Below are 24,496 nucleotides of genomic sequence, written 5' to 3'. Positions count from 1 at the left end.
CAAACTGGTTTTCGGGCAGGCTATGGGGTGGAGATGGCCTTGGCCGGCCTGATGTGTGATCTCCAATTGGGAATTGACAGAGGAAGTGTGACTCTGTTGGTCCTTTTGGATCTCTCGGTGTCTTTTGATACTAACAACCATAGTATCCTTCTGGAATGTCTAAGAGTGTTGGGGGCAGGAGACACTGTTTTACAGTGGTTCCGCTCCTACCTCTCGGGCAGATTTCAGATGGTGTCGATTGGAGATTGTTGCTCTTTGAAATCTGAGCTTAAGTATGGTGTCCCTCAAGGCTCCATACTTTCTCCAATGCTTTTTAACATCTACATGAAACAGCTGGGAGAGATCATCAGGGAATTGGAGCTGGGTGTTACCAGTAGGCGGATGACACCCAGATCTACTTCTCCATGTCAGCATCTTCAGGAGAAGGCATATCCTCCCTAAATGCCTGCCTGGAAGCAGTAATGGGTTGGATGAGGGAGACAAAAGTGAAGCTGAATCCAGATAAGACGGAGGTACTTATTGTGCGGGGTCAGAACTCTAGAGACGATTTTGATCTACCTGTCCTAGATGGGGCCACACTTTCCCAAAAGGAACAGGTTCGCAGTCTGGGAGTACTTCTGGATTCACACCTCTCCCTGGTTTCTAAGGTTGAGGCGGTGGCCAGGGGTGCTTTCTATCAGCTTCGGCTGATATGCCAGCTGTGCCTGTTTCTTGAGATCAGTGACCTCAACACAGTGGTGCATTTGTTAGTGACCTCCAGACTTGACTTCTGTAATGCGCTCTACATAGGTCTGCCTTTGTACATAGTCCGGAAACTTCAGTTGGTTCAGTTGGTCTCTGGGTCATCTCGGAGAGACCACTTTACTCCTCTATTGATGGATCTACACTGGCTGTCAATAGGTTTCCGGGCAAAATACAAAGTGCTAGTTATAACTTAGAAAGCCCTAAACGGCTTAGGCCCTGGGTATTTAAGAGAACGTCTTCTTCGCTCTGTGCCCCACCGCCCATTGAGGTCACTTGAGGAGGTCCATCTCCAGTTTCCGCCAACTCGTTTGGTGGCTACACAGAGATGGGCCTTCTCGGTTGCTTCCCCAAGATTGTGGAATGCGCTCCTTACTAAGATATGAGTCTTCCCATCTCTGGCAATTAAAAAAACTTCTGAAAACACATCTCTTCAACCAAGCTTTCTCAGCTTTTTAAAACTTGTTTTTAAATTATTTTGGCTATTTAATTGGTGTTTTATTGTGTTTTAATTGTTAATTATTATTTTATGCAGTTTTATAATTTCTGTTTTAATTGTTAATTGATTTTATTGGCCACCCTGAGCCTTTTGGAAGGGCAGTAAATTTTCTTTAATAATAAAAATAAATGAATGAATGAATGAATGAATGAATGAATGAATGACAAACTGTTTTAAATGATTTTTAATTGCTGCCCTGATTTCCAGGGTTTTTTTTAGCCGTTTAATTTGTTTTTGTTTTTTGTTTTTATAGTTTGATTTTAACTGTTAACTTGTTTTAATTGTTTTCATCATGCTGTAAACCGCCCTGAGCCATTTTGGAAGGGCGGTATATAAATTGAATGAATGAATGAATAAATAAATAAATCTTGTACAGAGGAAGTCATTTTGAGTATCCTTTTTCCTGTTATAACTTATCACTTACGTTTTGATAGTATATTAGTCAATAGCCTAATGTAGTCATAACAGATACCTATTAATCTAGTATTATCTAGAACTTATGATTATCAGCATGCACCATTGTTAATGCATTTAAAGCTGTTGACAATGCAATTCAGATAAACTACACATTTTATGTTTCACTACTGATGTATAAGAAGTCAGTTCAGAAAGGTTGTGTTCCAAACAACTGTATGTAGGAGGTGAGTGGAAACAGGCAAACGGAACATGATGCAATATTTAGCAAGATGTGGCCCATTCCTTGCAACAATGATATTAGCTTTGATTAGGGATGTGCGAGCTGGGCCAGTTTCGACATTGAGCTGGCTCAGTTTGAGCAGTCCAAATTTGAACTGGACCAGCCCCTGCTTTGAAAAACCGGTTTGTGGGCTGGCTTGGGTGTATTTGTAGAGGAAAATCCTTGAGGATCCCACTTTACAAGTAAAGGGCATCCCTAATCCTAGTGGTAAAGTTGGCACAAGTGGGGGTAGCTAAAGAAACTGGCCTCTGTATATTTAGAGGAGGTGGTGGAGGCAGCAGAGAAGTGGCAGAGAAGTAGTGGCAGGGGCTTCTCTAAGCCTCCCAATGGCTTCCCAAATGACAATCCAGGCTGCGTGCAGCCCAATTCAGGCCTCTGCGTGTGCACAGAAGCCCAAACTTGGCTGCAGCCAGCCGGGGCTATCATTTGGGAGGCCAGTGGGGGGCTTGGAGAAGCCCCTGCCACCACTTCTCTGCTGCTGCCTCCACCACCTCCTCTAAAGATACAGAGGCCGCTTTTGTTAGCTACCCCCAACCTGTGCTTAGGGATGCCCTTTACTTGTAAAGAGGAATACTCAAGAATTCCCCTTTACAAGTATACCTGAGCCGGCCCATGAACCGGCTTGGGCCAGTTCAATGGCTGAACTGGACTGGGCCTGGTTCGCACGCTGGACTGGGCCTGGTTCGCACGCTGGACTGGGCCTGGTTCGCACGCTGGACTGGGCCTGGTTCGCACGCTGGACTGGGCCTGGTTCGCACACCGGACTGGGCCTGGTTCGCACACCCCTAGCTTGGATCATTTTAGTAGTGTCATCCAGTTGTATGAGATGTGATGTTTAGGGAAGACAGTGTCAAAGCATCAGTAAATAGTAGGGGTGTGCATTTTGGAATTTTCTTGTTTCGATTTGTATCCGAATCGAAACATCCCTGTTTTGTTTTGTACCCAAATTTTCTGAATCTGAATCAGCCCTTTTTTGTTTTGTAGCCAAATTTTCTGAATCCGAATCGAATTGGATTTTTAAAAAGGGTCCCAGGGCAAAAAGAGTGGGTGGTGGTGGTAGTGTCCAATGGGTGGAAGCTACCACCCAAATTTCAAAGGAATTAGGCAAAGGGCTGATTTTTTGTGTGAATTTTTTTTTTTAAGTTTACACATCTTTAAGAATTTTCCCATAGGGAATAATGGGGATTCCAGCAAATGTATCGCTTCAAATCAAGGGGAAAGGGATGACCCAGAGCAGAGTGTGGTGGGTGGTAGTGCCCAATGGGGGCAACGAAACTTCCAGAATTATGTCAAAGGAATTGGGCAAAGGGCTGATCTTTTGTGATTTGTTGAAGTTTACATGTCTTTAAGATTTCTCCCATGGGGAATAATGGAGGTTTCAGCAGCCCCATAATTCCACTTGGGGGGCACTGGGGTTGCCCAGAGTGAGGGGTTGTGTAGTGCACATAGGGTGCTAACCACCCCCACACCCACAAGCCTGTGGGGTACTGGGTTTTGTTGTTTCTGAGATGTTCATTGTAGATTCTCTGGTAGCATATGAGATTTTCAGTGAAAAATAAGAATCCACTCTCATATGCTACCAGAGAATCTACACTCAGAACACCACAGAAACAGCAGAACCCAGCACCCCATAGGTTAGCAACCCTTCCCCTGGCCAATGTGGGGTCAGTAAAGAGTGGGAAGAAGCAAAAGAGCCAGTGGGGAACAAGGAGGGAATTGTCAGCAGGTCAGCCCATGATTTAGGTCACTGATCAGAAGGCTGGAAGGGCAGGAAATTCAAAGAGATGTCAAACACAAAATGGAGACTGACTCAGAGATGACCACAAAATGGAGGTCCGAAACAACAAAACGTTTTGTAGCCAAAACAGGGACGTTTTGTTTTGTATACAAAACTTTTGGATCTGGAAAATGGGTGTTTTGTTTTGTCTACAAAACACCCGAAACAGGCTGTTTTGGGTACAAAACGTTTTGTATCCGAAACGTTTCGCACATCCCTAGTAAATAGATATATTGTAGATTTTCAACTGAAAGCTGATGATAAGAAGTTAGAAAGTAGAATGAGTGAGCTGAAGAGAAATTGTGGTGCTGAGGTGTCAGCTGAGTATTTCTCTCATCACAATGTATATGTGATCTACACACTCCGTGTGTGTGTGAGTGTGTGTGTGTGTGTGTGGGCAACCAAAGGAATAATTCAGTTAAAATTTGTTGACAGAATGAAATAGTAAGAGCAGTAACCCAAGAAGACAGCTATAATAACACTTGTGGCAACTACAGCAATTACGTCTGGAATATTAAAATCCTGAGACTCTCAATCAAGAACTTACAGGATAGAGAAGGTGCGGCTCGTGAACTCACCTCCGGGGGCAGGGGGGGTGGCGGCTTCTTTAACTGTAAACAGAGCCAGTGCTCCGTGCCGCCCAGCAGCCCCTGTGGCGGGGAATCGCCTCCACCACTCACCTGGCTCCCACGGAGGCGAGCCCCCACCAGCGGCCAGTTGAGTGGCGGAGGTGTTTCCCCACCGTGGGGGCTGCTGGGCGGCATGGAGCACCGGCTCTGTTTACAGTTAAAGAACACACACCCCCCCCGGAGGTGAGTTCACGAGCCGCCCCTGGGATAGAGCAAAACACTCATTTGTGAGAAGTTGCTACTTATGTAGCTCCAGCAATTTCAGCCATACCAAGAGTTGGTGTGTTTGAAATTGCTGGTATTTCATTGGACTCCTTTTACACATAGAACTGACTTCATATGTAGAACTTCCTCAACATTTCAAGCTTCAACCAAACCAATTTTGCAGGTATGAAGTGGGCTGTATCATTCTCGGTGTAAGTCTCGTTGTAACCTGCTTGGCCCTGCCGCTGTGAAACGTTGTTTGTGGCTGTGTTCATACATAGCTAAGATTGAATACTGGAAGAGTTGTTTCACAGGTTTTTAAATGCTCTGTGAGTACAATCCTGAATTTTATTTTTTATGGATAGTTTTATTGGTGCTGGGGTATTTTGTTTCCATATGAATGACTATACTGTCCATAAGGCTGTCTTTGCTCTACTGTAGATAAATGTGTCCATTCCATGTGCTACAAAACTGAGAACAAGATAGTTTGAACTTGAACATAGGAAATTTTAAAATGGGAGCTGGCTGTAAGGATGCCACTGATGTTGATTCCTAATTTGGGGCCACAGTGGCCTCATCTGACTTGCATCAATGGGCATCTGGCGGAGGGAGAGTTTTTCCCTCCTCCTTTCCCCCGTATTGAGCCAGTCCCATTGAATTCAGTTGAGCTTACTCCCAGGTAAGTGAGTATAGGATTACAGATTGTGCCCCCCCCCCCACGCCAACCTCATAAAATCTCCTGCAGGATGCCTTGCATCTGCTTCTCAAACTCTGCTTGTCTTTGCCATGAATAAGTGCTACAATACATAAATCCTTTAGAGACCCTTGTGGTCTCATTCTTTATTCTTGAATATTTGTGGAGGGAGCCTACAATTCAAGATTCTTTTAATGGAGTGCCCTAGACTTGGGAATTGCTTTCTCACTGTTCCAAACTGCAACCTCTTGAGCTTCAGGCATAACATAAAGCTTTTCTTATGTTTTTGTCTGAAAAATGGGAGGTTATATTTGTTTTTTCTTAATATTATGAAAGTTTAATTGAAATTTAAGTATTCAAAAAATATAATTAAAGAATTAAGTGTTTATGTATAAACCTTAATATTGCTTCATTGTTAAAATTGTTAGCTATTTAATTCCTGAAGCCTCATCATAGTGTTCATAGAGCTGTATTAAAACAGCGTCCAATGAACAATTCCATTGTAAAATGTTTCTGGATTTATATTTTTATGTGATGCTTCCACGTTTTGTGTCTTGCAAAATCATTAAGATAGAAACAGGTGAAATATAAGAAGCAATTTAAATAGATAATAAATTGCCATTTAAATACCCATTTGAATAGAAAATGGGTATAGAAATGAGTTGTATGCTTTCAGACTCACAAGCCTGTTTAAAAATGATCTGTCAGCTGTGTTGCAAAGAAAAAAAATATTCTAAGGTTAGCAGATTAGGTTTAATTTGAGGAGGGTTGACCTTTGATCAGACATCTGTCAGGTAGCTTGACTTTTGCCTTCACTGAATGTTTCTATCTGGCAGCCAGATAGTGAGGATATCTAGATATAGACCACATTTTGTTTTGTTTCTTTGCTGTCTTTTCCCTCCTAATGCCAATGAGTGTGCTCTATATGCAGGAAAAGAACAAGAATATAGGATTTTAAACATGTTGCAAATGAAATATATTTCAATGAATGATATTAGCCAATATTCCAGTACAGCCATTCTTCCAATAATCCAAGCAATAATCTCCCTATTCACATGGCAGGATACCCTAAGGCCAAGCTAACTGTGACATCAAACCTATCTGTATAAAATGGGTTTAATGGGGAAGCTGACTGGAAGCGGTCCTTTTATTTTTAAAATTTAGCTGCTGAAGCCCAGGCAGTTTTGCAGCAAATCCCCACTTCAGGGCAAATTGCCACTTAGAGAGGAATTTTGGGGTGAAAATAGGACAAGGGGAACATTAATCCCTTCCTCACCACACAACCTACTCCCAGACAGGACCCCCTCTGGCTAATTTTCTTTTAAAATTTCTATTTTATTTTAAACAAATACAGCACATGTGTAAAAACTGTTCAGTGATGGAAAAGAACAAACAATAAAAACTCGCATATAAGCTAGAAATTAAAAGCAATTTGAGATTATATGCAAGTGCAGTGTTAAGAAGAGATTGTCGGTTGCTGAGTTTTTAGGTACAACTTGATAGGAGGCAATTGAAAACAAAATTCAAGAAAGAACATCATTCCAAAATTTTATTTGAGTGGATGGAGGGTTACAAACTTGACTGTCCCTTATTGACATATTCAATAAATGGAAAACCATATTTTTTCAGTGTGGTGTAGTGGTTAGAGTGCTGGACTAGAACCGGGGAGACCCGAGTTCAAATCCCCATTCAGCCATGATACTAGCTGGGCGACTCTGGGCCAGTCACTTCTCTCTCAGCCTAACCTATGTCACAGGGTTGTTGTGAAAGAGAAACTCAAGTATGTAGTACACCGCTCTGGGCTCCTTGGAGGAAGAGCGGGATATAAATGTAATAATAATAATAATAATAATAATATAATATTTTCAAAAACTTGTCTTGTTTGTAACTTCTCTAGCTAACCTAGTTTGATGGGTTAGCTTTTTGGATAATGTGATCTTCCAGACCCTGTTGAATCAATTTTCAATGCATAGACCCTTTGAGGATTTCCAGTGTTTAGCTACGTCTATCTTGGCTGCTGCTAGCAGCAGAGATATTAGATATTTATGAGGTATAGCTTTGTGAGTATTTTTGTAAATTGATAAAAGTGATAACACTGGAGCGGGCTGAAGATCGAGCTGGACTGTTTAAAATATAATGTGAAAAGTTTGCCGCCAATCGCCTTTTACATATGGGCAACCCCACCATAAATGACAGAGAGTACCTCTGCTTTTACAGCCCCGCCAACAAAATGGGGAAGATGATTTGGTAATATAGTGCATCTTGATTGGAGTAAGATGCCATCTATGTACAACCATTAATGTCGCCTCTCTTATCTGGGCAGATGTGGTTCTAAGTGGTTGTTTCAGCCAAATTGCTTTCCATTCATTATCTTCAAGAGAGGTTCCCAAATCAGTTTCCCTTGTTGCTTTTAGCCCTCTTGAGGAACCACAGGATTTAGAGATGAGGGTGTTGTTTATAAGTGAGGCTATCTCCTTTGTTTTGTTTGCTGGTGAGACACACAGGTTTTCATAGATAGTCAAAGGTCTAGTAGCTTCTCCTTTCTGTAGCAACTTGGATGCAAAGGAGCAGATTTGAATTTTCTGTATCCAAGTAGCTTGGTTGCCAGTCAGCATAATGTCAAGTTTTGTTTCTGATATTGGCTTTCCTTTTTCAGTAATGTTCCTCAGTCTGTAAATCCTTTTTGACTCCGACTTCTCATATTGTTGATATTTGCTTGGGTCTGCAAACGCAGGGTGATCTAAAATAGGGAAGTGTGGTGAAGTGGGTGGTACCAGTTTCTTAGCCCAGGGATGCCAGATTCTCAATGTGGTGGACAAGAAGGGGTTAGTCAAACCTGATAATTTCCCAGTGGCTAATTTTTAAAGATTAAAGAACAACTACAGGTCCACTTCTGCATTAAGCCCACCTTCTAGAGATGAGTATAACATCATGTGGGGTTTGGTAAGACACTTTGGCGAACACCTTCCCTACTTGTCCTGTTCTCATTGGTTGTATTCAAGGGCATAGCTATAATTGAACACCGCAGGGGGGGCATGTCCCTGGGCCCCAGAGGGAGGGGGGCACACCAGTGAAGGAACAGCTTGCTCTTTGCTCTCACCTTCTTGCTTCTCTGAAAAAGAAGGTAGGTAGGTGGTGGGGCAGGGGCCCCCCTCTTACACCTCTGACTCAGGCTGACTATATCTGGTTGGTTTGTTCTCAGTGACCTCTTAGTGCCATACAAAGAATTAGGCGTTTACATCCCCACCTGCACAGGAAAACTATTCATATGCAAAGAAAGTTATGCAGGTACCTAGACAGTGTGCTGCTGAGGCAGAATGATTGCTTCAGCAAAGGATGCTCCCTACCCTTCAGCACATCAATTTAAGTTGAGGGCAAAGGATTGGTTTGGTTTGGCCTTAGTGATGACATCACATCACCAAATCTGGCTACATGGTGTTGTGTCATCATTTTGCTCCCTAAGTGATTCCTGGCTGGGTTCACTCAGGGAAAAAAAAAGCCTGGCTAACAAAAATGTTGCTAAGGCATCAGCAAGAGGGAAACATGTTAAAAAAAATACTGTTTGGAGGATTGTGCCATACAGCCTGTGGCCATTGAAGAGCCCCCCGCCCCCTTTTTTGCCTCAAATCTAGAATAGTTCAAAGCAAGCAAATAGTTCAAAACAAAGAAATCCTTTCAGGAATCAGTTTGCTTTGGATTTATAATCTGAATCCACTTGCAACAAAGAGGTAGAAGCCTCTTAATGCTATCTAGTCTTCTATAATAGGTGCAGTGGCACCAGTGCCTGGTGGCAGCCCTGGTTCAGCGCCAGCGGCCCCCCCCCCCCAGCCACATCTGAAAAACTTCTGAAAAAGATGTCAGGCTAAGATGGTGCTGGCTAAACTTCTGAAAAACAGAACCGCATGGCTTCATTTTTCAAAGAAACATAGCCAGTGCTGGCTTCCCAGCCTGGCCAGGATCGTATCTCCCTGCCTTTCTAAGCAGGGAGAGCTGCTCCCGGCTATGCTGCGAATGTGGCTCTGGCTGGAATTTGCTTACAAATGGGGTGTGTGGCCCCATTTGCAAGCAAAACCATGCCCACTGCATCTGACATCAGATGCAGGGATGTGGCTGGGGCGCCAGGCGCGGCCCCTGAGCACAGTGGCCCAGGTTCATTGACACCCCCCCCCCGCATTGGCTCTGCCCCTGATTAGGTGTAGTGTTTAGTCATATACACAGTCAGTTACTGTGTAAGCAAGGACTGATTTGTGTCTATTCTGCTTGTATTCTGTCAGAGTATGTAGTATCCTCTGTTGTTGCACCTCTAACTACCATACAAGTTGCCTCAAATGCTTCTGCTTGTAGCTAATCATCATTAGGTTAAAGTGCATATGGACTGCAATGAACAATGGTCTTGCTTTATGTAATACTGATTGTCTCCATTAAAATTTTTTTTTAATCTTTGACTTTATTTATTTATTATTTATTTATTTAGCCCATTTTTATACCGCCCTAACCCAAGGGCTTGACTGTAGGACTCTATTCCTGCTGAATGCCTGTCTGTAAACTCATGAATTTTCTATGTTTCTGTGTGTGTTGTATGATTACAAACGCTTCTACACAATGCTGTTAAAAGTAGAGGTGCTGGCCATGCAGGAAAGCAGGGTTGAGCCCCTTGTTCTCTGATACTTGCTACCCTCTCAGAGATGAGTACTTGCACTTCCTATAGTGAAAAGAGCATTGTAGTACATACACAAAGTTTCCTACTAAGCTTTGGTAAACTCATATTTAAAGTTGGTAGATCTGACATCATGCCATGTCTATCTACCACTGATTACAACAGAGAAGGGATGTAATATCTCTGTACTCCATTCTTATCTGAATAAGCAGTGGTTTCTGTCTACTATAGTATACTCTACTCTACTCTATGATATACATTCTGCTTATGAACACAACATAAAGCATTCACAGAGTGTACTGCTTAAGTGCAGATGTTAAATTTTATACTATTTCATCATAAAGCACAACCCAGTGCATTAGCAGACTGCTTGCTTATTAGACCAGGAGCATTTTGAAGATGTAATTGTTTATTACTTACATAGTAAATTATCATATTTATGTTATTCGCTCTTTAAGGGGAAATGCAAATGGAGCATTGAATTCTGTGATTAGTGTTTTACAGAGCTGTCACTTACTGTAATTACATGTTTTTAATCAGCAAAATTGCAACCATGTTCTACTAAGTTAATTATTTCCTTTGACTTCTTTTTAGAATTCTGAGTAATAACAAGATCTTATGGTTAAAGAACAACTCTTTCATTGGACTGAGATCTCTGGAGAGACTGTGAGTATTTCTTCTGTTCCCCTTTGTGTTCTGTTCAAAATCTTTCTTGTAATAATTTTGAATGTTCAAACAAATATACCCTATAACTCAGAAACTCTGAAATATAGCAATAGAGTTTCTGGCCAATCTTTCAAATTAATAAACATAAGGAAAATGAAAAGTGCATTAAAGCGGAGTAGCATCCATTTAGAATTAAAATAAATGCAAAGCAAAAAAGGAAATGTGCATTTCCGTATCACATCAAAATGAAGGCTGGCAAATGAGAATTAATTTTGTTTTAGGCATGACCAAATTAAGCCTTTAGCTCTTAATTCTTGCTATCATGTTTAATAGCTTTCAGTATGGTCTGGGCTGCATTTATCTGTTAGTCTGCATGGTAATTCTAAATTATATATATATCCACCTATATCTGTTGGATTTCTCAGCTGAAAAAGCCAGTTCTCATTACTCACATTCTGAAAAAACTGAGAGCAGAACTACACCTTATAAGAAAGATTGGGCTGCCATTGAAAACAGCTGCCTTGTTATCAAGTCCCTCCTCCCCTGCAATGTGTAGGATAATTTACCTCCTGTCCTGACATCATTGAGCCACCAAATGGCACAGTGGGGAAGTAACGTGCCTAGGAGGCAAGAGGTTGCTGGTTCAAATCCCCGCTGGTATGTTCCCCAGACTATGAGAAATACATATTGTATATCGGGCAGTAGCAATATAGGAAGATGCTGAAAGGCATCATCTTATACTGTGCAATGGTAAACCCCGCCTGTATTCTACCAAAGACAATCACATGGCTCTTTGGTTGCCAGGAGTCAACACTGACTTGATAGCACAACTTTAACCTTACCTGACATCATTATGCTGAGCACTTCCAAATCCCTGCCAGGGGTAAACAATGCTGTGGGATCTGACTGGAAAAACACTCAGCTTAAAGATGTCCACAATAAGGTAAGTAAGACTATATGCTACAGAAAAGGAGAGATAACTTGACATAGAGGTGTTATTTTTCAGTGGCAACCTCTTGTTTCTAATAATGTCTAGTTTTGAGTAAATATTACACAAATGACATGTGTCAAGTGGCCAGTAGTGGTCCATTAACTCTAGGGGTCAACACATAGACTAGAAGGGTATTCACATGACCAGGAGGTGGGGCAGGTGGGCAGGAGGCTGCACAAACCTTACCTCCCCCCCCCAGGTGATCACTCAACAGTGGTGGGAGTGTGGACCTTGCTCCCACACAATTCACGCTGCCTCCCATAGCGCAGATTTCCAGAGGCCGGGACAATGTGTCCTGGCCTCCAGGTCCCCCACAATGCACCATGCACCGTGAGCGGTGCATTGGGCGATACTCCCATGAGACTGGCACTCTAGTCGCTCGTCTCTGTGTCTCCTCGGTCTGAGTGCAGCCCAAGGAGACACACATTCCCAACAGCCGGGTTAAGGGTGTGCTTGTACCCTTAACCCTGTTGAAAAAGCCAGACTTAGAAGTAGGGCCAGGCTGGGCTGGAGCACCGGGATCCACACGGATCATGGTGCTTCACATGCACAGCCAAACCCAGGCTAGGCTGTGTGTGAGAACAGCCTTACAGGGTTTCAGGGTTCTATTCTGAATTACTTTCATAGTGGAACAGAACAATTTCCCTCACTCTTATGTAGTGCCCTTTGTTGAATATATAACTTTATAAACTGGCTGGGTTAATTTTTCATCCTGTGATTTGACAGGTATTCATTTTGAATTAGCTGACCTGGCGCAGCTGCGCCCTTAGTCCTCCCTGTCTCTGCTCCCTCCCTTCAGCCCCAGTCCGTTCTCCCCCTCCCAGTCTGCTTTCCCTCCCCTCCCCACCCACTGGCCTGGCCGGCGCCCGATGCTTTTCTTCCTCGCCTGCAGGTGCTTTCCCTCCCCGGCCAGCCCAGTGGGCACTTTCCCTTGCTGCGCTTTCCCTCACTGACCGCAGCCGGCGGCAGCATACCTGTGGTTACAAACTCTCGCAGGAGCTGCCACGCATGGGATTAGCCATGGGTATGAATCTAAAAATTGTCCTTGTGTTTCCAAGATGCAGATATTTCACACTGTCCATCCCAAAAATTCTCATAATGCAACTTGTGTCAAAAAAAGCAGCATCTGTGTTCACTCTCAAAGTTTTACCACCACGATGTATTAAAACTAGTGGTTAAATAGAAACCTCTCTGAGGCTCTGAAGAAGAATTTCAGGTTTAATTGATTTATGATTTTTTCCCTATCAGCCAGCAGTGAAGACCAATCCCATGTCCATGATACCACAGCAATAGGAACCTAGGCAGCTGCCATGTACTGAGTCAGACCGTTGGTCCATCTAGCTCAGTCTTGTCTACGCAGACTGGCAGTGGCTTCTCCAAGGTTGCAGGCAGGAGTCTCTCTCAGCCCTATCTTAGAGATGCCAAGGAGGGAACTTGGGACATGTTCTTCCCAGAGCAGCCCCATCCTCTAAGGGGAATTTTTTACAGTGCTCACATGTAGCCTCCCATTCAAATGCAAACCAGGGTGGACCCTGCTTAGCAAAGAGGACAATTCATGCTTGCTATCACAAGACCAGCAATCCTCCCAATATTATATTGTATTTTCAAAACACATATCAATGTCATCAAATTGAATTAAATTGTCTATTAAGAACTCAGGAAGTCTGTTCACATGAACTGCCCTACCCAGGCTTGCGCAACCCTATCTGGGTAAGGCTGCTCGTGTGAAGCTCTGGGATCATGGCCGATCCTGGTGCTATCCTTCTGGGTAGCCTGGGGAACCCAGGCACAAGTGCATCCTTCTCTCTGGTTTCCCAGTCGTGGAAACAGCACGAGTGCCTCCTTCTCTCTGGTTTCCCAGTCGTGGAAACCGCACGAGTGCCTCCTTCTCTCTGGGTTCCCAGTCGTGTGTCTGCAGGCAGCCCAAGCAGACACAGAGCCGGGCACCTAGAGTGCCCAGCTCCACTAGTGCATCACGCAAGGGATATCTGGAGGCTGGGCTGTGTTCACCTGGCCTCCAGAACGCCATGCTGCTAGTAGCAGTATGGCTTGTGTGGGTGTGTGATCGCACTTCCCACAAAAGAAAGAAGATCAACTGGGGAAAGGATAGTTCGACACCCACCTCCTTGCCCCAAGTAAAGGTCATGTGAACAACCTTAGACTCTAACTAGGTTGATGAGCACATGCTGGGTTTTTTTAAAAAACCTTTTAAAGCTGTGTTTTCATTTTTAACATTTTGAAGCTGTGATTTTATTTTTATTTAACAGTTCCTTTTTAATTTTTAAGATGTGTGGAAATATGGGTTTTGGCCAGTAGGGTGCTTTTTAAAATTCTTTGTCCAGGAAATGTTATGAGTGAAAAATGACAATTGGTTTTTCAAAAAGCAAGAGTCCTGTGGCACCTTCTCCTAATCACAGGGGGGTGGTTTTTTTCCTTCGTCCCTGAACTGGCCCCTCAGATGTGATTTAAATACCATATAGTATTTAGATAGTGCCTGAGGGAGTGGTTGGGATGAACTCCCCACAGGATTAGGACAAGTGGAAAGGTGCATGGGAGATCAGGTGGGACATGATCCTTCATATCTCTGATTGCGTGGTAGGTGGGTCTGACTTGAATGTATTGTCTGAACCAGTCCAGATAAATTTTGTCCAGGCTAGACCTCTGAAACTCTCTGCCCTGGATTTGGATGCTATAACCCTTTTTATTCACAGTTTTTTGAAGTTCTGATTTTAATGAAATGAGATTTTAGTATGTAAGATCTTTCATTTAGGGTTCTCTGAGTAGCACAGAATTTGCTATTAAATTTTTGAGAGTTAAACTATCTGTTCAAAAGGCACAGAGAAATATGCTGTGTTCCTATTATACCAACACTTCCTTGCTCCAACTTTTATGGAAAAACTAGTTGAGAACACTCTTAACTCAGCCAGAACTTTTACACCTCCAGACCGCAATGAAGACAGGACATGCTTAGTTAGAGTAAAATAGGGCCACTTTATTAAAATATAATGCATAAGACTTGCAACGAGGTACCTAACTAACCAGGGTGAAGGGCCGGGTACTGATTTGGTCAGGCGCCATGTCCTGACCTCCTCTCACCCCAAGGCTTTCCGTTGCAAGGGGGTGATGGCCTAACCTATCCCCAACCCAATCTGCCAAAACTGTGAGTTGATGCGTCGAGCCACCCACAGCGTGCGGGGCCCATTCCCAATCCTCCGGGCTGTAAAAGCCCTGAAGGGCTGTCCCTCGCTCCTCTGCCTCACTCAAATGGCCCTCCAGCTGAACACTGTTAGTCAATCTACTTACCCAAAACCCACATTATCCTACCACAAAAATGGGGCAAACCTCTGCAGGGCAACTGATTGGAATGGAGGCAGCCAGGCTCGATCAGCCTACTTTCCTCCCCTGATTGGCTGGTTATGGCCAAAGATAGCCCACTCCTCCATGCCTGCTTCAGATGATGGGCGCACAACTCTTCTCCCCACCTCATCACCCTTGTGGGCTGGTGGGAAGTGGCATTCTGAGCAGTAGAGAACGTGTGGGGGAAGAGAGAGGATTTTTGTTGCTGTCCCCTGCCTCTGTAAGAGCCTTTTGCCTTCCAAAATACATCCCTCAGGGCTGTATGGCATTTTTTTTTGGAAGGCAAAGAACACTTAACAGATAGAAGAGAGCAGCAGAAATCACCCACCCACCCTGCCTTGGGGCTCACATACTGCTGCTTGGGAAGATCCTGACTGAGTCAAAAGCAGCCTCTCTGCCCAGGGAGCCAGCTCTGCTGCATCTTCATATTACTGTTCTGGATATCAGCCACTGACTCTATGATATTCTCCTAAGGTTGCAATTCTGTGCACATGTACCTGGTAGTAAGCACCATTGAAATCAGTGGGTCATATTTTTTTGAGTAATATGGATAGACTCAGACTGCAAAACATACGGAATGTTTGATTGGCAAAGGTTCTTCCGCGAGCTGTAATGTAACCCTTGGATTTAAGAACTGTTACCATTTCTAAATGCTTTCCCTATTTTTTTCTAAAGCTGTCAAATAAATTGAAGGAAATATTCATGATTCTTCCCCCCTCACTCCATCAGTTTGTCTCATCTCTCTCTCTTTTCCTCTGTTTGGTCTGCAAGCCATCCCCTCTCCTCTATTTTGCTTTTAGCCTGGAATTCCTACTAGCTTTGATGAAGAAAGATGATCAGTCCCACCCCTAAATTATGCTTCAGAATGACTTGGCCAACCTTCTGGTTTTTTAGCATTTGTGCTAATGAGCCAACCAAAGAGTAAACTTGCAATCCTCATTGCTACAGTCTCATTCACTCTGCTCATCAGAGCTGGGAGGAGCAGTGACCATGGAGATTCTTTCATGGAATTCTGCACAGAAGGGTTGTTTGATATTGGAAGCAGTTCTGATAAATGTGCTGTGATGCACCGTGATGATATACTAGACTTTTCTTCTTTACAGTGAATTATTTTTCCTAATTAGAAAATGGATTCAAACCAAGAACTTCATTTGCTCAAAAGTATAGTTACCACTAGTTGCCTACTTAGAGAGGAGGTGAGAATTAAATGCCATGCTTTTTACTGGAGCAGCATTTTCCTAATTATTAAAGTCATTGAATACTGGCAGTATTGTTTGTGTTTTGTTACCTTAAGCCTTTGCATTGATTTTTCACTCACAGTTTTGAGTCACCAAATAGAGTGTGCCCTGTGTCACCTCAGATTTGGTCTTTTTGCTATCCTACTCACAGGGGCGTAATGAGGGTAGGGCAGGCAGGGCACGTGCCCATTGCAGGGGTGGTGCAAAGTAGCCCCGCCCCCAAAAGCCACAATAATTTTTTTATTAAAAAAAATTATTATTTTTAATCCCCCCTGCTGCTGCTCACAGCTGCCACAGCTGCTGCCATGGCTGGCACACCTGCACACACCCCACTCACACAGGCGAAAGCTCTGGGCGCCGGCAGGCTGGCGGGTGCTCTCCCATTGGCTGCTCCAAAGAGTGTGTGCCTGTCTGTGTGCTGCGGGCAGTTGCAGCAGCTGGTAGGCTCTTCCCCCGCTCCTTCCGCTGCTGAACCTTCCCATTTGGCACTAGCGCTCCCTCCCCGTCCCCAGCCAACTGCTCGCCTGCTTGCCAGCTGACTGCCCGAACACAGCCATCAGAACTTTTTCCTTTGTTGTGTTGCCAACTTCTGCCCTGTCCTACCTCAGTCCGGCACGCTGCTGGAGAGAGAGCCAAGGAAAGGCAGGTGGCGGGGACCAAGGTAAGAGGCTACCCGGTGCAGAGGCAGTCATTCTGTCCAAGCGAGAGGCAGGGGCGCGAATGCCTGCTGCTGCTACACTGCCTCCGATGCAGCCTCTGAAAGCCCCATTCCTCTGAGGAGCCACCTCTCCTCCTCCTCCCTCTTTGCGTGCCCATATTCATTTCTTTCCTGTCCTTTTTCTCTCACTTCCCTCCCTCGGTTCTTTTCCTCAAAGTCATGGAAGCACCCTGAAGGCAGAGATCTGTCCATTTTTGCCTATATAATTCTGTAAGGCACTGTGCACATGGATGGAATCTGCTTTCTTCACTGTAAGGAAAAAAATGGCAAAGTGCAGCAATAGAGAAGGATATTCCTAACACTTTAATTGTGGTGTTCAAGAGTGAAAGTCAGCAAGCAGCCCAAGTGCAGCAATAGTTTCCCCCTGTTGTCTCCCCCTTTAAATTTCAGGGTTCAACCCTCTCCTGTGTGCGCGTGGGTGATGCTGTGGTGGCCAAGCACCCGGTGAGTTCCCAGGTTAAAGGCATTGGTGTTGAGTGTGTGTGTGAGAGAGCATTTCTTTCAAGCACTTAAAGTTTCCCGCGTGTGGCGGGCGATGCATCACAGCTGGGAGTGACTGTGCCTCATGGAGGAAGGGGCACGTGCTGCATCCCCGCTGCAAATTTTGTGGGGTTGCTATTTTTATTTATTATTATGCTGCTGTTAACATTAGCTGCCTGCCTGCACAGCTCAGAGAGGCTTAGGATGATGACAGAGGCAGAGGGGATGCAGCAAGCAAGCCCTCTGTTCCACTCCCTGCCTTGGCTCTTCCTTCCAAGCAGCCTGCAGGGCCGGGTCTGCTGCAGCAGGCTGGCTGGCGCTTGTTTCCGGGATGGATGGAGGGAGGGAGCGTTGCCTTGGCTTTTCCCTTGCTTGCTTCCCCTCCCACCCCCTCCCCCAATCTCTGGGCTGGCCCTTGAGAGTGAGGCAGGCTGGTGGGCGCAGAGTCGCGTGGAGGAGAGCCTTGTCTCTTCAAGTTGTGATGAGGAGAAGGGGTGTGGTTTCTGGAGCTTGCACGGGCCAAGAAGGGGGCCCGCTGTCCAGCGAGGAGAGCCACTTGAGTTCGGGAGCAGTCCTTGCCCACCCCCTCTGAAAGCGCCTCTAAGCCCTTGGCGGCTTGTTATTTTGCACTGCATGCCTCGCCTAACAAGCAAGAGGGACTCTACATGGCTGGTGGGGGGATCTGTGGGGGAGGTGAGTGGCGACGAGTGTGGGGTGGGGAATAGCCATCTCTGCACTCAAGGCTGGGTGCTGCCAGGGGCTGCCAGGAACCTCCGTGTGTGGCAAGCGCAGCGAGGCTTGTCAAGGTGGGTTTCTGCTCACAGGCAGCTGGACTGTGTCCTTGCTGGCACCGAGCCTGCTCTAGCGAGGGTCCAATCTTGCTGGTTGTTGATGATGATCTCTGGTTTCACCCACTGGTAGGAGTTAGAGTTCAGCTATGGGGCATTCAGCCACAGAGTGCCTGAATTCTTCGCCTATCATAAAATCTGCAGTTCCTCTCAGCTCCTTCATGTTTGCATACAGAAATCAGGGCCATCCATTCCATTCAAACTCCTGGGAGTTCATTTTGCAGTGGGTTTGATATGAACTACTGCACTCCATGTGATGGCTTGGATGAGGGGATGTGTGCATCTCCCCAACAGAGCTTCTTTGAGCCAGTTAACCTATATTCCATGATGGAGTTCAATAACGTGGGGCTGCCTTTGCACGTAGTCCGGAAACTTCAGTTGGTTCAGAATGCGGCAGCCAGGTTGGTCTCCGGGTCGTCTCGGAGAGACCACATCACACCCTTGCTGATGGAGCTACACTGGCTGCCAATTGGTTTCCAGGCAGAATACAAAGTACTAGTTATAACTTATAAAGCCCTAAACGGCTTAGGCCCTGGGTATCTAAGAGAACACCTTCTTCATTATGTTCCCCATCGCCCATTGAGGTCACTTGAGGAGGTCCATCTCCAGTTACTGCCAGGTTGTCTGATGGCCACACGGAGACAGGCCTTCTTGATTGCTGCCCCGAGACTGTGGAATGTGCTCCCTGCTGAGATACGATCCTCCCCATCTCTGACTATTTTTAAAAAACATCTGAAGACCCATCTCTTCACCCAAGCTTTTTCAGCTTTTTAAATTTGGAGGTTTTAATTTTATACTGTTTTTAAATTGTTAAACTGTTTTAACCTTTTATATTTGTTTTAATTGTTTTTATGTCATTGTTAACTGCTGAGAGATGAAAGTTTGGGTGGTATATAAATAAAATAAATAAAATAAAATAAAATAAATAAGAACCATTTGGAATGGTACTAAGAAGAATGGAGAGAGTGCCTCTGAGGATATGCAGAGTGCATTATAGGGATGTGCGAAACGTTTCAGATACAAAACGTTTTGTACCCAAAACAGCCTGTTTTGGGTGTTTTGTAGACAAAACAAAACACCCATTTTCCAGATCCAAAAGTTTTGTATACAAAACAAAACGTCCCTGTTTTGGCTACAAAATGTTTTGTTGTTTCGGACCTCCATTTTATGGTGATTTCTGAGTCAGTCTCCATTTTGTGTTTGACATCTCTTTGAATTTCCCACCCTTCCAGCCTTCTGATCAGTGACCTAAATCATGGGCTGACCTGCTGACAATTCCCTCCTTGTTCCCCATTTGGCTCTTTTGCTTCTTCCCACTCTTTACTGACCCCACATTGGCCAGAGGAAGGGTTGCTAACCTATGGGGTGCTGGGTTCTGCTGTTTCTGTGGTGTTCTGTGTAGATTCTAGATAGATAGATAGATTCTAGATCGCATATGAGAGTGGATTCTTGTTTTTCACTGAAAATCTCATATGCTACCAGAGAATCTACAATGAACACCTCAGAAACAACAAAACCAAGTACCCCACAAGCTTGTGGGTGTGGGGGTGGTTGGCACCCTATGTGCACTACACAACCCCTCGCTCTGGTCAACCCCAGTGCCCCCCAAGTGGAATTATGGGGCTGCTGAAACCTCCATTATTCCCCATGGGAGAAATCTTCAAGACACGTAAACTTCAACAAATCACAAAAGATCAGCCCTTTGCCCAATTCCTTTGACATAATTCTGGAAGTTTTGTTGCCCCCATTGGGCACTACCACCCACCACACTCTGCTCTGGGTCATCCCTTTCCCCTTGATTTGAAGCAATACATTTGCTGGAATCCCCATTATTCCCTATGGGGAAATTCTTAATGATGTGTAAACTTTAAAAAAAAATCACAAAAAAATCAGCCCTTTGCCTAATTCCTTTGAAATTTGGGTGGTAGCTTCCACCCATTGGACACTACCACCACCACCCACTCTTTTTGCCCTGGGACCTTTTTTAAAACTCCAAATCGATTTGGATTTGGAAAATTTGGCTACAAAACAAAAACAGGGCTGATTCGGATTCAGAAAATTTGGGTACAAAACAAAATGGGGATGTTTCGATTCGGATACAAATCGAAACAAGAAAATTCCAAAATGCACACCCCTAGTGCATTACTCCATACCAACTGGGTAGCCACAGATACTGCACCTCTAGAATTAAGGGGGAAGGGCTCACAGAGCAGAGGATCTAGCTTGCGGATGGCTTTGGCACCTTTTGCTTTACTGAACATGAAGATCCTGTACAGCATCTGGGTCCAGAAAGCAAGAGTTCACTTGCAGCCACAATTCAAGCAGAGATGTTTTCTAATGGAATAAACATCTACGCAGCTGGTCAGGAAAAGGTGTCCAAGTCTTAAATTTTTTTTAAAAAGTTCCCAGACTATTAAACTTGAAAAACAGAGAATAGGGGCTGGATAAGTTCTGTGCCAGGGTGTAACTACCTATACCTCTGGCTTCTGGACCCAGATGCTGTGAAGAGTATTTGTGTTCTATAAGCCCCACTGAACCCAGTGGGATTTAGTAAACATGGAGAGGACTGAACTGTAGATCCCCTTAATTCTCTAAGTACCTGTAACCACAATTGCCCATGTTCATTTCTTTCTTGTCCTTGTCTCTCACTTCCCTCCCTCGGTTGTTTCCCCCATTGTTATGGAAGCACCTTGAAGGCAGAGATCTATCTATTTTTGCCTATATAATTCTGTAAGGCACTGTGCACATGGATGGAATCTGCTTTCTTCACTATAAGGAAGAAAATGGCAAAGTACAGCAATAGAGAAGGATATTCCTAGCTCTTTGATTGTGGTGTTCAAGAGTGAATGTCAGTAAGCAGCCCTTGTTATGCCAGGGTGCTTCAAGGACAAGCAATTATATCCCTGCACAGAAACAGCTATGAAGGGTCAAAGACCTCTGTCCTTTCCTTGGGAAATGCTTGGTGTTGCTGGGAACCTTTTCAACAGAGGGGTAGCCATCCACAATCTATTTCCTACTACTGACATTTTTATCTATCTATCTATCATATATTTATACCGCCCCAAACACAAGATTCTTTTCTTACTGAATCCCTTGGAGCTTCTCTAGAGTAAATGGAGAATGGTTTTTGATCAGAACTTCCATCAGCTAACGAGGTCTAAGAATGAGGTGAAAAAAACAACACATTTAGTGGGAAACAATGTCCTTTGAAATCAATAGGATTTGCATCTGCACCAGTTGGCTTAAATCGGTTTAACTGAAAGATGGGTGTCAGATCTCTGGACAGGGGCACAATTTCTGTGTTTGCCCTAGGCGCTATTTTCCCTAGATACACCTCTGCCTACCCACAGTCTATGTAAATAGTAACACAACTTGGCCTATGTATCTCATAAAGTGAAGTTTGGAATTAATGAACACTAGCACTATAAAAGTAGCACCATAAAAGTTACAGTTGCATGTTGTTGTAGATTCATATGCTATGTATTATTTGCATAAAATAGAATATTAAAGTAACTACCACTCTTAGGAAGAAGTCGAGAATTGCTGTTTGTCTTACACACACATTCACCTTGCCCCTAGTCTATGATGTGTGTTTATTGTGAGTGAAAAGTCAGTTGAGGGAAAATCACACAATAGCTGTGATGTGATTATGAGCAATTGTGATGAAACGTCTGTCTAATAAACAATAGTGGAATGCCTTTATTTTATTGGCTTTAGTGGGGTTACTCAGGAGTAAATTGTCTCAAGATTGTGGCCACATTGAGCAATATAACCCTCTGGTGAGTTTAGAATTTTAAATTATAAGATCAAGTTTCACAACAGCTGCTTTAAAGGGATGTGTGTAGACTCATATAAACAATTTACTTTGTGCACTTATGAGGATAATCTAGAAGCATTAAGGGTTGCTGGTGCTATGCCTTACCTGTCTGGCACTTAAATGTATGATGGGACTTCGTGTAACCATGGAAACCCTGTATGGGCCCATCCTTCTTCTTCAGGGCTGGGGGAGGCGAAGCAGATGGGAAGCAAAGCAGCAAGTTGTTGATCTGGAATATGTGGAAGCAAGTAGGAATAGGCTGATGAGAACTTGGATTTACTCTAAATATAAGTTCCTTAGGTTGAAGAGATGGAACAGGTGCAGCTCCAGCAGCCACCTGTTCCCTCTTAACTGTTCATAGTAGAATTGCCCTCTAACCATCTGTAGTGGTAGCTCATAAGCATAGTAGCATGCAGGCCAGTAGTTTCCTCTTTTGGCAAGCTGACCTGATGGCACAGAAGGCAAAGGATTTGCTTCTGGTTGCCAGAGTCCCCAGCAAGAGACTCCTAGCATCATGAGACCTAACACTCTATTCTCCACCAGTCTGAAATACTGTGACAAAATGGTAGAATGACAATACTCAGAAAAATTACCTCTGATTTAAAAAAACCAATCACCCATCATTTCTCCTTTGTTTTATCTTTACTCATGTCATGTTCTATCAGGGCCCCCATGAGTTAAATATGGGAAATAATTTCACTATATATTAGAGGTGAAAGTCAGGTAAGATTAATTTAACTATACTGTAGTGCTAGACATTATTGATGACACCATTTCAGCACATTATGTTAAAGAAATCATATCAGAAGGGTAATGAGCGCAGTGTATCTAATAGAAATTTCACGTAAAAAGGAATTGATAGCAACAGCCAAGTATTAAAAGCGCAGTTGTGACTCATGCAACTGAGATTAGGGCCATACAGTGAAGCTCGTCTGATTACATTAATCTAAGCATTTCTAAACTATGTGGCAGGACTTACAGCTGGAGTCCTGATTTCTACCTTTAGTATGTTTGGAATTAAAAAGGAATGAAAAAGGGAGATGAACTGCACTGGTCAGTAAGTACTTTAAATTACTGGATTGTTAGAATTAAACAGATGGTGATTATTATTCAAATTTGAAATGGCTATTTCCGTATTTTAGACACTGCACCTAGTATTACTCACACCCACATCTCTGTGCATCTTTTGAGATGATTCCAAAGCACAAATTGTCATCCTTTAAAATACACTCATCAAGGATTTTTTTTTAACATTTGCAAAATTGTCCAAGGTTGGAATTGCATCACTTCCTCTTAATTAAACCAACAAGTGTACTGCTGAAAGCCATCTTCTTTGCTTCTTGAATGTTCACAACTTTCCTACTACTTTTCTTAATTTTCCTGTATTGATTTCTGGTGATTTAAGGTTTGGGGAGCTCTCTTTACATTTTGTTGTTTGTTTTAGCCTCAAATCAGATTAATAATCTTTAAAAAAATAAGCTTCTTTGTGTTGTTTAGTGTTAAAGTCTACCATTTTAAAATAATTATATTGAATGAATGAATCAATGAATGAATATTTTTATTATGATCGTTGATCAGAGATACAATCAAACCGATAATACTACATTCAGATAAGAATTCAGTCACATGGTACACATCAGCACAATAGCCATTTTATAGTGGCATCTAGGAAATAGAAACCAAAGTTGTTGGCAGCTCTTAACAGCAGACTCACAAATTTGGCAACATTATGAGTGATGGAAGATTTCTTATCTGCAAGAAGTGTGGCATAAAATTCAGCAGTTTGGCCGGGAAAATGTGATAACAGGGGAGTATTAAGATTATCTCAACTATCATTACAAAAAGAGCAATATAACAAAATGTGGTAGACAGATTCAATGTCACCTGAACCACAAGGGCAGATCTGACTGGCCAAAAGAATTTTGGAAAAATTTCCAAATAAGACTGCTGATGGTAAAGCATGATATTTTGCTCTGAGAAACACTCTAGGCAGAGAAAGTGATAATGGATAACTGGCAGGTACCCAGCTAAAATCACCAAGGCACCCTCTTACAGTTTCTGAAAGAGAACCAGTCATTTTCGTGCTCAGTGTATAAGATCCTCTGTTTGAGGATCTCCTTGGCTTGACTGTATCCTAATAATGACAGGTATTTTACAGAGAGGTCAAGGACTGAAACCTGTTGGTCAGCACAAGAGGGATCAACCCCAAAGGGGAAAAACTGATCTTAAGCCAGTAAGGGAAGATTACATAAAAACAACCCTGCTGAATCAGGCCCAAGACCCATCTAGTCCAGCATCCTGTTTCACACAGTGGCCCACCAGTTGCTGCTGGAAGCCTACAGGCAGGAGTTGAGGGCATGCCCTCTCTCCTGCTGTTACTCCCCTGCAACGGGTACTCAGAGGCATCCTGCCTTTGAGGTTGGAGGTGGCCTATAGCCCTCCGACTAGTAGCCAATGATAGACCTCTCCATGAAGTTATCTAA

General features: G+C 43.7%; 1 protein-coding gene across 2 annotated transcripts in view; it reads left to right on the top strand.

Annotated features, from left to right (window-relative positions):
• The window catches only part of ADGRA1 (adhesion G protein-coupled receptor A1), a 676,883-nt gene that overhangs the window by 92,845 nt on the left and 559,542 nt on the right, over positions 1 to 24,496 (top strand). For both annotated transcript variants that reach the window (XM_053309873.1, XM_053309870.1), the window contains exon 2: positions 10,493 to 10,564. In XM_053309873.1, coding sequence (XP_053165848.1) covers positions 10,493 to 10,564 — 72 coding nt within the window. The remainder of the gene's footprint in view (positions 1 to 10,492; positions 10,565 to 24,496) is intronic.

Source organism: Hemicordylus capensis, chromosome 3 (assembly GCF_027244095.1).
Source record: "Hemicordylus capensis ecotype Gifberg chromosome 3, rHemCap1.1.pri, whole genome shotgun sequence".
NCBI classification, from domain to species: Eukaryota; Metazoa; Chordata; class Lepidosauria; order Squamata; family Cordylidae; genus Hemicordylus; species Hemicordylus capensis.
The sequence above is the reverse complement of the archived record's forward strand: the minus strand, read 5'-3'. Positions and strand labels throughout refer to the sequence as shown.